The 13,242-nt window shown below is 39.0% G+C and overlaps 1 protein-coding gene across 1 annotated transcript; it reads right to left on the minus strand.

Annotated features, from left to right (window-relative positions):
- Positions 1-11,362: 11,362 nt before the first annotated feature.
- Positions 11,363-12,882, minus strand: LOC147621436 (uncharacterized). Its single transcript, XM_086824566.1, has 2 exons — positions 12,682-12,882; positions 11,363-12,594 (listed from the first exon to the last, which is right to left on the minus strand). Exon 2 carries the CDS (start codon positions 12,589-12,591, stop codon positions 12,097-12,099), a length of 495 nt encoding a protein of 164 aa, XP_086680692.1. The 5' UTR covers positions 12,592-12,594; positions 12,682-12,882; the 3' UTR covers positions 11,363-12,096.
- Positions 12,883-13,242: the final 360 nt, after the last annotated feature.

Here is a 13,242-nt window from a genome sequence, read left to right on the forward strand (position 1 = left end):
TAGCTAGAATGCTTGAATCAATTCCATTTCTTGTATGGTAGCTAGAATGCTTGAATCAATTCCAATTGCATTACTTTGATCCAAATATTTGTCTAAAGTGTTGGATCTTTTGATGTTTTACCACATGGTCAAATATATAGGAAGAATTTTTTTGGTATCATATAGCTACAATGCTTTTGCCAATTGCAATTACACTGCTTTGATTGAAATATTGGTATGACTCATATTATCAAAGGTATCAAGTTGGTGTCTATTGATATTTGGCCACATGGTCGAATATTTTTTCCTCTTAAAATATGTTTTTCTAAGTATGATCTACACATATGTCCTATATGCATATTAATGTGGGAAGTGTTGTAGCATGTGTGTATGGAAATATATTCTAAAATGTTCATTGCAACTATATGCATTGTTGATTCTTAATTCAATAGTCCTATAATATTGTCTTTTGTGATCTTTGGCCACACGGTCAAAAATATACTTTTATGAAGTATCTTGTGGTCATGTAGCTAGACACTTCATTAAAAAACTTTAGAATTTTACCTTCCGCAAAAATGATGTGACAAGGCAACAATACATTCATGTCTCTAACTTATACCTTGGTGTTTATAAATTCTTTCAACATTGGAGACTAGCTCAAGGTTTTTGGGTTGTGATTTCATAGAAGACTTGATTGTTTTGTAAACAAGATCATCATGGAAGAGTGATATTCTAACTATATTTTGATGGAGAGGACGGGCTTTGATGAAAAAATATACCAACTGTGCTTTGATATTAAATGACTGCAGTATAAATGCAAAGTATACTAGATATATTAAATCTCAAATTAGTCTCATTATTGTTGTTTTGATTTTTATTTTCAAGGGTAACGTAGATATCCTTTTTCCAACTTAGAAACATTCAGCACAAATATAGACAAAAAGAATATAGTGTGCTTTGATCTCAAATAATTCTAAGTAATATTTTTTGGGATTTTCTTTTTGAGACTATTAACCACACATACATATTCTTTCCAACTTACTAGAAAGAGCTAACCAGAATTATAACCACACATACATATTCTTTCCAACTTACTAGAAAGAGCTAACCAGAATTATAACCATACTATTATATTGTATGGTGACTATGCATATGTAGTCAAAGGTCAAGGGTTGGAGAGAGAGAGAGAGAGAGAGAGAGAGAGAGAGAGAGAATGCATTGATGTCCAAGCATCATGTATTAATATAAAGTGAAGTAAAGAAGAAATTCCTTAGGAAAACACACATACTCTATAGTTTTCTAGTTATTTTTTCAACATTTAATTTGCTTTATTCTCATAGATAAGGTAAACTTTTAGGTTTGGCTATAAAAATACAAATATTTCTATACAAAATGCACAAAAAATAGGTCTATTTCTCAAAGTGGGACTTAGGAAATTCCCAAATTCCCCAATATGGTGTTTGTTGATTTGGTGGCTCATGCAATGCAATCTTTAAAGATGTGTATATTTGTTACCTTGACATGGCTTTGTGTAGATTCGCCACTCATAGGCAGGCTGTTACTTTTGATTATGGTAAACGGCTCTTGGGAGAAGAAAGAGGTAGAGTGAAGGATGCAAAACTCATGGCTCAACAACGCACTGAATGTAATCATCAAAGAAGTCTTGATGATTTAGAGAAAGAGGCATTGATGCATGACTCAACAACTCACTGAATGTAATTATCAAAGAAGTCTTGATGATTTAGAGCAAGAGGCATTGATGCAAGAAAACATTTGTCTTAATAGAAATGATGAAATAAAGCTACAAAAGTGGCAAGTCATGTCAAGAAAAATACCTCTAAAACACACAGCTTGCTCATCTAAAGGACTTTTCAAAGGCTTGCATGCTTCCAGGACTTTATAATGCACTCATAGAGTTAAGAATCAGCATCGTTGTTGGATTAATAGTAGGCAACAATTAGAAAGAGAAGTTTATGTCTAATTCAATGACCTTTTTGCAACCCCCAAGGAACCTACTCAACGAATTATTGATATGTAGCACATGCTACTTGACAATGAAATAGAAATGTGTTCGAGCAGGCAACAAGCATATGATTTGGAGATTGAATTCACCACATGCAAGAACTACAACATGCACTTAACAATTTGGGTAAATGGAGACCCCCAGGCTGGGATGGCCTGATGTTAGAATTGTTTTGGCATTCTGGAAAATGCTAAAATCTAAGCTTCTTTTTATGATTAATTGTTGTCATCATTTGGGGATACCCTGCAAAATATGGTTGTGCCCAAGAGGCAAATAATAGATAGCATTTCCAATACTTACATTGGCATTAAATATCTGAAATATTTTTAGAGAGAACACATGTTCTCATACCATTTATCATTGATGATAGGTTTCAAAGTCAAAGGGTAATCATGTAGCTGAAGTGTGTAACTTCTTGTGAACACTCCTTATTGTTGAGATATCAAGCTCAAATAGTGCTATAATAGACATTGATGACCTGTCTAGGTGATAGCTTCCTCATCTACACCACTGGCATGGTTGGTGAGATTATGGGTGATATGTGGCCAGTGGGGTGACAGGCTGTGTGACAACCATTTTGGATTACTAAAGACTGGCATAGTTATAGCGCCAGCTCATTTAGTTGGGTTCACATTATGGATTGACCCTTGTAGTAGTAGTTGAGTACTAACCCATATAGTGTGTACTCTTATCTCTATGTTATGTTGGTTGAGTAGAGAAGAAGAAGTTATAAGAAAATTCAGCCTATCCATCTCTCTCTTGTGTGTGTGTTTGCTTGCTAGGGTTTGAAGCTCTCTCTCTCCCCCAGGTTCTCTTTATGGTATTAGAGCTTGGTTTGTGTGAGAGCTAAGAAGGCAAGCAAGAGACAGGAACAAGCAAGGAAGGAAGCGGTACTACATGAATAAGAGCACCATCATCTCTTTTTCCTTCTTGGTTTAGATATAACACCCCCTCAGTAGCTCTGGGAGCTACACATCTCCGATTAAGGAGCTGTCTTCACGAGAGCAGAGCTACATGGCACGTATTATGTCCTATTAGACGAATTTTTTCCAGCCAGATTTGCGTTACGGACCTCATTTCGTCACTACAGAGTATTTTTGATAGTTTTTTGAAAGTTCTGGTAGAGAACTGTTTCTACTCGAAATTTGGTTACTACAGTGCAGCAGTGCATTTTGGAAGTACAGACACTGTTTGTACATGTATTTTTGATACTGGGTATATGTACATATACTCTGGTCACATTTCCTTGAGGAAAACATTGTTGTTGCTACACCGATCGCCGAACATGAAGTTAGGTATGGAACAGGAGCACATGCAGAATAAGGCCTTGCTTAGGTTGCATTTTGGCTACTCTGACTCGCACGACATCGATGAGTCAGTCGATCTCCAAAGCAAGCGTAGAAACTCCTCCATCCAGGGCTACATGGGAAGAAGGAACTCTCGAAGCTTCCACACATAGTTCATCCACCGGCGGAGGGACGTAGGCAGGGATCGATAGTAGTAGCCATTAGGCTGTCCAAAGCTGTCGATCTAAACATAGCAGGCATGGCTGTTGGCATAGTATGCCCCATGTGCGGGATCTCTCTGTCCAGCTCCTCTCGGCATCTTGCATCCAACCAGCTCTCCACCTACAATTCCTTGTTTTTTAGCTCTAGAGCATGTCCATATACCTTTATGCATGATGAGCCAGAGCAAGATTCATTTTTTTGGGGGTATAAATTTTGACCAGATTTTGGAAAAGCAAAATTCCCACTGTTTTCTATCCCAAAGGATGTTCCATTTAGAGTTTAATCTCACATGCAAAAGCATTTCATGGAAGGGCAAGGGGGGATGGGCAGTAGCGCGCTGGAATGTCTCCATTTAAGTGCATCTAATGAGAGGGGATTTCTGCATTGTATTGCCTTGTCATCAGGATCCCATTGACTTATTCTGGATTGAATGAACAATAGGTCCTCTCTGTTAATTCTATACATCAACATTAGTCTACTTGCAGTAAACCACGTTTGAGTTATGAAATCTCAAATATCCTCCCAGCATTGTATTCGCTTTTTTGAAAGTTTATCGGCTTTTTTTCAAACTGTGATTATCCACACTATTCTGCAAATGGAGAACCAAATAGAATCCTTTCCAAAGAAACCAGCTGCTTTCCTGATTTTCTTCGATAGGCTTAGAACACCTTTTACTCTATTCCATGAGGACCAGAAACTTCTTACCAACTCTGATCCATAGGGTTTGATAATAATTTTACTGAAGAATAGAGGCACAAATGGAATATTTCTCCATTGTTAGCAGATGCTCCATCATCCTATGAGCACTCAGGTCCCTATGGATAAGTATAGACCAGTCCGAGTTTGGATGGGACAAGATTTTGATAATCCATTTGGTGCTACTCGAGTGGCAAGGTCTTCTATATTTAGGAGCCCAAGTCCTCCTTCTGTTTGGGTTGTGTATAGTAGTGCCAAGCCACCTTAGGGATTTTGTACATGTCCACATCTCCTAACCACAGGAAGTTTCTACATAAAGACTGTAGCTCTTTGATATTGCTCTTGGATGGCATCCAACATGATAGGAAGTAAATGGTTAAAGGTATAAGGAGATGCTTGAGAACTAGGCATCTTCTTGCTAAATTCTGTTGGTATCCCTTCCACCTATCAAATTTTACTTTAACTTTATCCATAACCCGTGAATAATCCACTATGGTGGGTCATTAATCATTGTTTTGATTCCAATTTTTTGATGATTAATTTTGGACCTAGAGGCCATGCAAAAAATCTGAAGGCATTTCCAAAAGGTTGTCATCATTATGAATCAATCCATTAGTGTCATCTGCAAACAGCTGTAGACACATTTTTCCTTTGTTGTGAGGCAGTTCAATACATTTCATTTCCCCTTTTTGCATTGCATCTTGAACAAGCCATCCCAAAGCATCAGCTGCAATCATGAAGAGGAGAGGAGCTATCGGGCATCACTGTCTTATAGACTTATTCAACTCAAAAGGTGAAGAAAGTTTGTCATTAATCACAACTCTAGCTCTAGCATTCCTAAATAAGGTTGCAACCTTTTGTATAAATCGAGGACCTAGTCCCATATCCTTTAAGGATTGGAGGATGAATTCCCACTCAATTCTATCATAGGCTTTATCAAAATCAATTTTGAAGAAAATGAAGTCTTGGTTAGTTTCCTGGGCATGTTCTATCTCTTCCCATAGAGCAATAATGGCATCTAGAATAAAGCAACCCTTTATAAAACCTTTCTGGTCCTCTCTGACACCCACATTTTCAGCTTATCACTAAGCCTTCGTGTCAACACTTTAGCAAAGATCTTGTATGCATTAGGCAGCATGGATATCGGTCTCTAGTTGGATAGATCTTCTTTTTCTCCCCTTTTGTGAATTAATTTGATAATTCTTTCATTTAGGGAAATTGGAAGAGCTCCGTATATTCAACACTCTCTTGCCACACCCGAAGAAGAGGGAGGATAAGCACATGTTTGAACTATTTAAAGAATTCAGCAGGGAGCCCATCTATGCTTGGACTTTTTCCATTCTTGAGATTGTCTATTGCCTCTACAATTTCTATCTCAGTGATGCCAACTTCCAAATTTGAAGCTATGGAGCTAGGGATCGTTTTCTATCTCCAATTAGCGATCATCATTCGGGCCCTGTCGTTCTTTGCATTCTTCTCTTAATGCATACTAAAGATATTCGAGAAGTGATATTTTGTTGTGTTCATGTTCTCTTCCATAGAATTTGCCAGCTATCCCTACGGGGTTTTAAAGAATGGACAGAAGTCTTTGTCTACTTTCTTCTTAAGAATTCTAAACATCTCTTTGGAAGGCTTGTCTATTTTTCTGGCCAACCACTCCCTAATGAACGGTTTAAGACCTTGGCTTTGAATTATTTCCTCCTTTTTTAGTTCCTCTCTAAGAACATTGATTTCACCACTCAGATCATCCTAAGAAGTGGCCATTCTGCTCTCAAGCTCCTTAAGATGTGAGTATTTGCTATTCCTTCTGTGGGCATGGGCTTTGGTCACCTCTTTTTTGATAAAAACTAGGAAGTTTTGAGATTCCCTCACTGATTGAGTCCAGGCTCTAGCGGGAGCACGAATGGAAGAGAAGGACTTCTCCTATATTTGTTTAATTCCTTGCTGAACTGAAGGCAACTGGAACAGTTTAGGGTCATTTTGTGAAACCATCTAGATTTCATCCTTAACCCCGTTGATTTAATAGATGCAATAATGGGGTACTAATCTGAAAGAACAATGTTCTTCATGACTTTTACTGATGAGCTCATATAATTATGACTAAGGGCATCTGATATATAGCATCTATCAAGCCGAGCCCTCCTTATCAGGAGCAGATCTGATCTTCAATTGCTCCAAGTGAAGTTGTTAGAGGATGACATATCGTGAAGGGAGTGGGACAATTTGCATTGTTCCCAACTTTTCTTTTCCTGGCCTCTAATAGTGTGTCCCATTTGTTGGTATCTGTCTGTCTGAGCTTCCACCATGTTAAAGTCTCTTAGGAGGAGAATTGGTGGCTGAATTCCCATCAAGGAAGTCCACAGCTCCAGTGTAGACCCTGCAGGGCGGCCCAAGGCATACATTGATACAATAGTAAATACATCTTCACCTGTATCAATTCTTATAGCAATCCATCTGTGTTTATGGTTAATGTTGACCTCTTTAATGCATGTAGCTAGAGAATTATCTATGCCCATGACTGTGCCTCTGCTGCCCTGTTTATGATCTGTCACAAACCATCGGTGGTTCTTGGAGACTGTCATAAGATTTTTCTGCAGTATGTCTCCCACTACCTTGATTTCCTGAAGGCCTATAATGGTAGGCTTCAATCCTGACTGCCATAATCAATCTTTTATCACTTTCTGGTTTCATTAGTGAGTCCTTTAGTATTGAAGGACAGAACTGTAAGGTTGTCAGGCATCATGTTCTGGGGGATTGGGAAGGAGGTTTCCCAGAAGGCTTGGGGGTCTTCTCATTGGGGGCTGGGGAATGCATCCCTCCCACTTGAGATTGTCTTCTTTTGGAGGTACCTATGTCACTAAGGTTACCATTCCTTATCCCTTGTTTAATTGCAGCTAAAGAGGGATTTTTTGTTCCTTCCCCCCAGGAAGGGACTCGTCATTTGCTTGTGTAGGGAGGAGCTTCTCTACATGGAATTCATGGAATTCCATATCATCTACTTCCTTAGCAAATGAATCTTGTCTATTTGCTGCCTAAGAACTCGGAACAAACTCCTCCACCTCACTTGATGACCCCTCCTCGAGTTGGGAAGGATCAGCAACAACAAGGAACACTGTTACAAGCAAAATAGGTAACTGACGAGGGTTACCTAAAAAGATTCCCTCCCAAAATGTGTGAAATCTCAAAAATGGCTCAAAAACATAGTTTTTTGAAAACACATCTAGAATTCCATGTATAAATTTAAAAATTACATGAATTTTGCTATTTTTTTCAAGATTGAGAACATGTGTGACCTTCATAGATTTATTAACTACTGTTATTTATGACATAAAAATAAACTTGACTTACAAAATGACATAGGAGTCTACATAACTTAAAGAAATATCAATCTTTTTCGAATATTTTTTTTTAAATAAAATTCATGAATGTAAGACACTTTTCGTAATGGACTTTCTTGGGACAAATTCTACCACTATGCATAAATATACACATTATTTGACAAGCACTCAAAAAATATTAGAATACATAACAACATAAGCTCCATAATTTATTAAAAAATTCTACAAACATCCTTGAGTCTATTTCTAGACCCAAATAACAAAGCCTTTAGTATATACTTACCCTTGATAGTTTACATAACATAATTATTTGATTTATTATTTATAAGCAGATAGTGGGCATGATATACAACCAATGCTAAGAGTTTAAAGAGGTCAACTTACAGGTGTGCAAAGGTAGACTTCTATTCATATATACATGTAGAAGATGGTAACTATGGAGGCTTTGAGTAAACCGAAGCATGTTAATAGAGTAGAAAATTGAAATATAAAAAAGAGAGGAGCTTGGGGCTTCTGGAATGGGTGGTAGAGAAGAACTTGGAGCTTTCATGAGATGATGGTAGATTCAAGGTCCCCTATGGTAGAGAGCATACTGCTACACATAGGCATGGCAGAGTCCACGCTGACATGCACCCCCCTCCTTGACATAGATGGTCCCACCACGTGTATTTGCTTATAGTTCTTCAACTTTAAAATTTAATTGTAGAACAAAAATCAGGATGGACGAATCAATTGACTTGTGGTTTCCCAAATCAATGGAGCCTACACATCTGGATTAAAATCAATGGATTATCTCATCTAGCTCTTCTGCTATCATGAATTTTCGGCATCTACTATGTAGCGATATTATTTATGATACAAAGGTTACATAGACAAGCATTTTTTTTAATGACCTCCTCTCAAATTTGTAGTCAACGGTTGCGACCATATGTGTTTTTCAGGTCCTTAGCCCTAAACCTATGTTCTACCTATATCACCTTATCCTAGGCATATTTCTTATTTAATTCTATGATTTATAAGATTTTTTTAAATAATTTAAGATTTTATTGGCTACTATCTACTAGTTGGAATGAGCTTTTACAGATTTATTGGTGATAAAAATATAAAAAACTCTCATAAAAAATGTAAAAATATTTCAAAGTTAAGAAAACTAGCCCCCTAAAAGTTGATGTTTTACATCAAAGTTGATGCAAAATATCAACTTTTCCACACAACTCGATTTTTTGCATCAAAGTTCATGCAAAACATCAACTCTACCAAAAATTGATGTTTTGCATTAAGTTTTGGATGCTTCGGAGAAGAAAGTTAAAGAATCGGAGGTCGATTTTCACAAACGACCTGTTTTAGCGATTTCGTTTGCATAGGCATGCTCAAACGACCCATTCCACAAATTTTGAGTACCAATACGACTATGTTTCGAAGCGATGTACAGATGTCACAAAGCATTAGCAAACGCTTTGTGACATCTGCAGCACAACGCATCGAAACATAGTCGTGTTGATACTTAAAATTTATGAAATAGATAATCTGAACATGCTTACACAAATGGAATCGCTAAAACAGGCCGTTTGTGAAATGCAAAACATCAAGTTTTCCATAAAACTTGATGTTTGCATCAAACTCTGATCCTCCAACTTTCTTCTCCTCCGGAGCATCCGAAACTTGATGCAAAACATTAAGTTTTGTGGTAGAGTTGATGTTTTTTATCAACTTTGATGCAAAACATCAAGTTGTGTGGAAAAGTTGATGTTTTGCATTAACTCGATGCAAAACATCAACTATTAGGCTAAAAGTTGATGTTTTGCATCAACTATTAGGCTAAAACTCGATGTTTTGCATCAAAGTTGATGCAAAACATCGAGTTTTATGAAAAAGTTGATGTTTTGCATCAAGTTGATGTAAAACATCAACATTTCCACAAAACTCAATGTTTTGCATCAAAGTCGATGCAAAACATCAAGTTTTGTGGGAAGATGTTTTGCATAACGTTGATACAAAACATCAAGTATTGTAAAAAAGTTGATCTTTTGCATAGAAAGTTGATGTTTTGCATATAAAGTTGATGTTTTACATCAACTTGATGCAAAATATCAAATTTTCATAAAAGTTGATGTTTTGTATCAAGTTAATGAAAAACATCAACTCTTAGTTGAGAAGTTCTCACTCAGCATTAAGTTGGCCGCAAATATTGTAGCTAAAACGTCCTTACCATGTGTATAGTAACCAGTAGGATTCGAACCTAAGTCCCTGCCTGATATTTTATAAAAAAGTATTTTGGAAAGTATAACTTTTTGTTTCTTAAAGCGAACTTTTTCCTGCTTTCTAAACTCATTTAATAACTAAAATTACCATTTAACCCTTTTTTGTCACATCAAGGACACATCTTCTTTAAAAATGAGTGTGTAATTATTTTTCAAAATTAGATAACTTTTAAATACCTTATTCATAATATTTTAAAATTCATATGTACTTAAGGAACTCTTTTAAAAAAAGTATATATTATCAATTGAGAAATTGTGATACTAAAGAGCTTAAAAATGGATTTTAATACTACTCTCATCACTCTCATCAAGAGACAAAATAGGGTTTTATAATTAAGATAATAACTATATCAAGATAATGCTTTTGTAATATAATTATATAAATATTTTTTTATAGTTGCACTATGTAGCACATCCTCAATCGTGCTAGCATGGTAGATGACCCAAGGAGTCTAAGCTTCAAGTGTACACATAGTAGAAAAAAAATGTATTTGTGGATAGTGAAGATGAGGATGCCTCGTCTACCTTCTCAAGAGAGGCACATCAACTAGTGATGGTGTAGCAATGATTATGAGGAACCATAACTATGCCATAAGTTATATGTTTAGAAAATAGCTTCCTTTTATAGTTGTACCATTTTTTTAATGGATTGAAGATGGAAATAATAAACATTGTCTCTATTTTGGCATGTTTTTTGAAACACTATTGTTAGATTTTCAATTATAATCTTAAAAAGTTCATGTCAATTTTTGTAAGAAATGTATAAAGTGCCCAAAATATTATCATTTTTTGGTAGTGTTGTATGCATGCGTAGACCACTTTTTAAAAAGAGATTAAAAACTTAACTCTTTTTGATGGAATCTTTGAAAGATACCAAATGTTTCTCGTTTTTAGAAAAAATTACCTATTTTGTCCGCAACATTGTTAAGGCCCATGCGTAGAGGGGCGAATCTATTATTATGTTTGACTTTGGAGTGCCAGCTTCGGGCAAAGGGTTTGTTTCTCCTTCCTACATTTTGGAATCCTTGATTATCTGGCTCTAGGGCCATTTGCTCTTCTAGCTTAGGAGGAGGATTTGATAGGGCAGTTCCTAATATAATGATCCTTAGCTCCACAATGGAAGCAGGTATTAGGGCAGTTCCTAATATAATGATCCTTAGCTCCACAATGGAAGCAGGTATTAGGGATATTCTTATATATATAATATGCTGGTCTATAAGAGTACCCACTACCTACGGAAATGTTTAAGCTCATTGGAAGTTCTTGAGTAATATCTATCTCAATCAAAGCCTAGGGATGCCACCTAGCGTTGAGGTCATCTTTTGCCTTTAGGAGGCCCGTTCTCAAGCTCATCTCTAGGTTCCCCGCGATTTATCCCATCTATTTAAATAGTATTAAAATTAGTTTCACAATCACGCGACAATCACTTCCAAGTTCCAATGAACGATAGATATTAGAAAGCATTTGTCGAATAGATTACAAAAGTCTTTTAAATTATCATTCAAATCGACCAAAATTTCACTCAAAGGGAAGGGAGGGAAGAATTTTATCTAAATTTCGTCCATAGCCTCCAATTGCGACGTCTGCTGCTGGCATCCCAATGAGGCCAAGGTGGGCGTCGTAGTCATGGGAGTGCATGAGGACCCCAATCTTGTGCAGAATGGGCGATCCACTGCTGGATGTACTGAGCGGCGGAATTTCAATGCAAAGGCATCTGTGCATGACTACGTCCTCATAGAATGCAGTGCATCGACGGTGCACTACCCATGTGCGCAAAGGCCACTGAATTATAGCATCTGATTCGAGCGATATTTCGCAGGGGGCAGCTCCGGATGTCGAGGAGCTCACGCAGGCCCTCGCTTGATCAGGCCACTCCACCAACTGGGATATGAAAAAGAAGGCGATGCGCGATACAGCGTAGAGGTTATCGTGTGTGCGCAGCCTTCTGATGACTTGCTTGTCGGGGCAGTCAGAGGATCTGCAGGACTTACATGAACAGCCGTAGCTCCTTGAGGAAAACACTGCTGCTGCTGCACTCATAGCCTACCATGAAGTCGGGTATGGAACAGAAGCACATGCAGAATAAGGCCCTGCTCGGGTCGCATTCTGGTTGCTCTGACTCGGACGACGTCGACGCGTCAGTCGATCTCCGAAGCAGGCGCAGAAACTCCTCCATCCAGGGCTCCATGGCTAGCACAAAATAGAGCTTCTTGGGAAGAAGGAACTCCTGAAGCGTCCACACGCGGTTCATCCACCGGAGAGACGCGGGCGGGGATCTATAGTAGTAGCCGTCAGGCTGTCCAAAGCCGTTGATCTGAACATAGCAGGCCTGGCTGTTGGCATAGTATGCCCCCATGTGCGGGATCTCTCTGTCCAGCTCCTCCCGGCATCCTTGATTGATGCACACAGCATCCAACCACGCGTGGCTCACGCTCTCCACCTGCAGCACCTCCAGAAAGTCCCTGATGTGCGAGTAGGCATGACCGCCCAGCACCCGCCTCAGGTCCTTGGCTTGCAAGTTGCAAGGCCTCCTCGTATGATGACGACGACGACGACGACGACCACAGCCTTTCGCCCACCACCACGTTAACTGCCCGAGACAGCTCCCGGATGTGCTGACTCCACGTGTGCGATACCACGTGGAAGTTCCACCTTTCCGGCTTCACCAGGACTATGTGCCCAAGCCGCTCTGGGCTCAGCGTCGCAGCCACATCGATCACGCGAAGAGGCAGCGTGTCCCTTGGGAACTCCGGTTTGCATTTCGTCCAACGTCGTTGTCGATCCATCTCCTGCTGCGCAAAACGATTGCAACAATTAGTACTACAGGCAAGGAACTTGGAAGGATGAAGTACAGCTTATTCAGGCAGGAGTCAAACCCTCTCTCTCTGTCTGTCTCTCTAAATCTGGATCTGATCGATGGATTACCAGAAGGAGCTTGCCAGGAAGCAAAGCAGGTCGCTCCGGAAACGGCTTTCGATATAGAGACGTGCGTGACCTGGTCAACAACTTTACTTTAGGGTGGGGTCCCACGTTCATTAATATTACTTGTTTGTTGCAGAGGTGTGAACAGAGGGAAAGGGAGATGCAATAAGTCACCTAAGTGGATATGTTAAAAAAAAAACCGAGATAAGACAGACTCACAGACCTAGGTCGTAGGTGAGCCTTATCTCGATACAAAGACGTGCATTGTGGGGCGTGGGATTTTTGGGATTTCTATCCGGCCTCACATGGTGCTCTTGAGGTATGCTTGACCGCACCGAATATCATGCATCTATATGGGGAGGAAGTGTAAGGAGCGGCGAAACATGGACCCATATCTAGGCACACTAGAACGTACTCATGCACCGGGTAGGCATATTAGGCCTCCCGGGTTGCCGTGGGGGTTACTAGGTGCCATGTGCCTCGGGGGATGCCCTCCCCACCTTGACGGTGATCGT

The sequence above is a fragment of the Cibotium barometz genome, chromosome 30, assembly GCF_041138505.1.
Source record: "Cibotium barometz isolate CiBa-2024 chromosome 30, ASM4113850v1, whole genome shotgun sequence".
NCBI classification, from domain to species: Eukaryota; Viridiplantae; Streptophyta; class Polypodiopsida; order Cyatheales; family Cibotiaceae; genus Cibotium; species Cibotium barometz.

Bases quoted from the DNA above. Each gene is read 5' to 3' on its own strand.
- LOC147621436 (XM_086824566.1), bottom strand. From the start codon at position 12,591: ATGGATCGACAACGACGTTGGACGAAATGCAAACCGGAGTTCCCAAGG.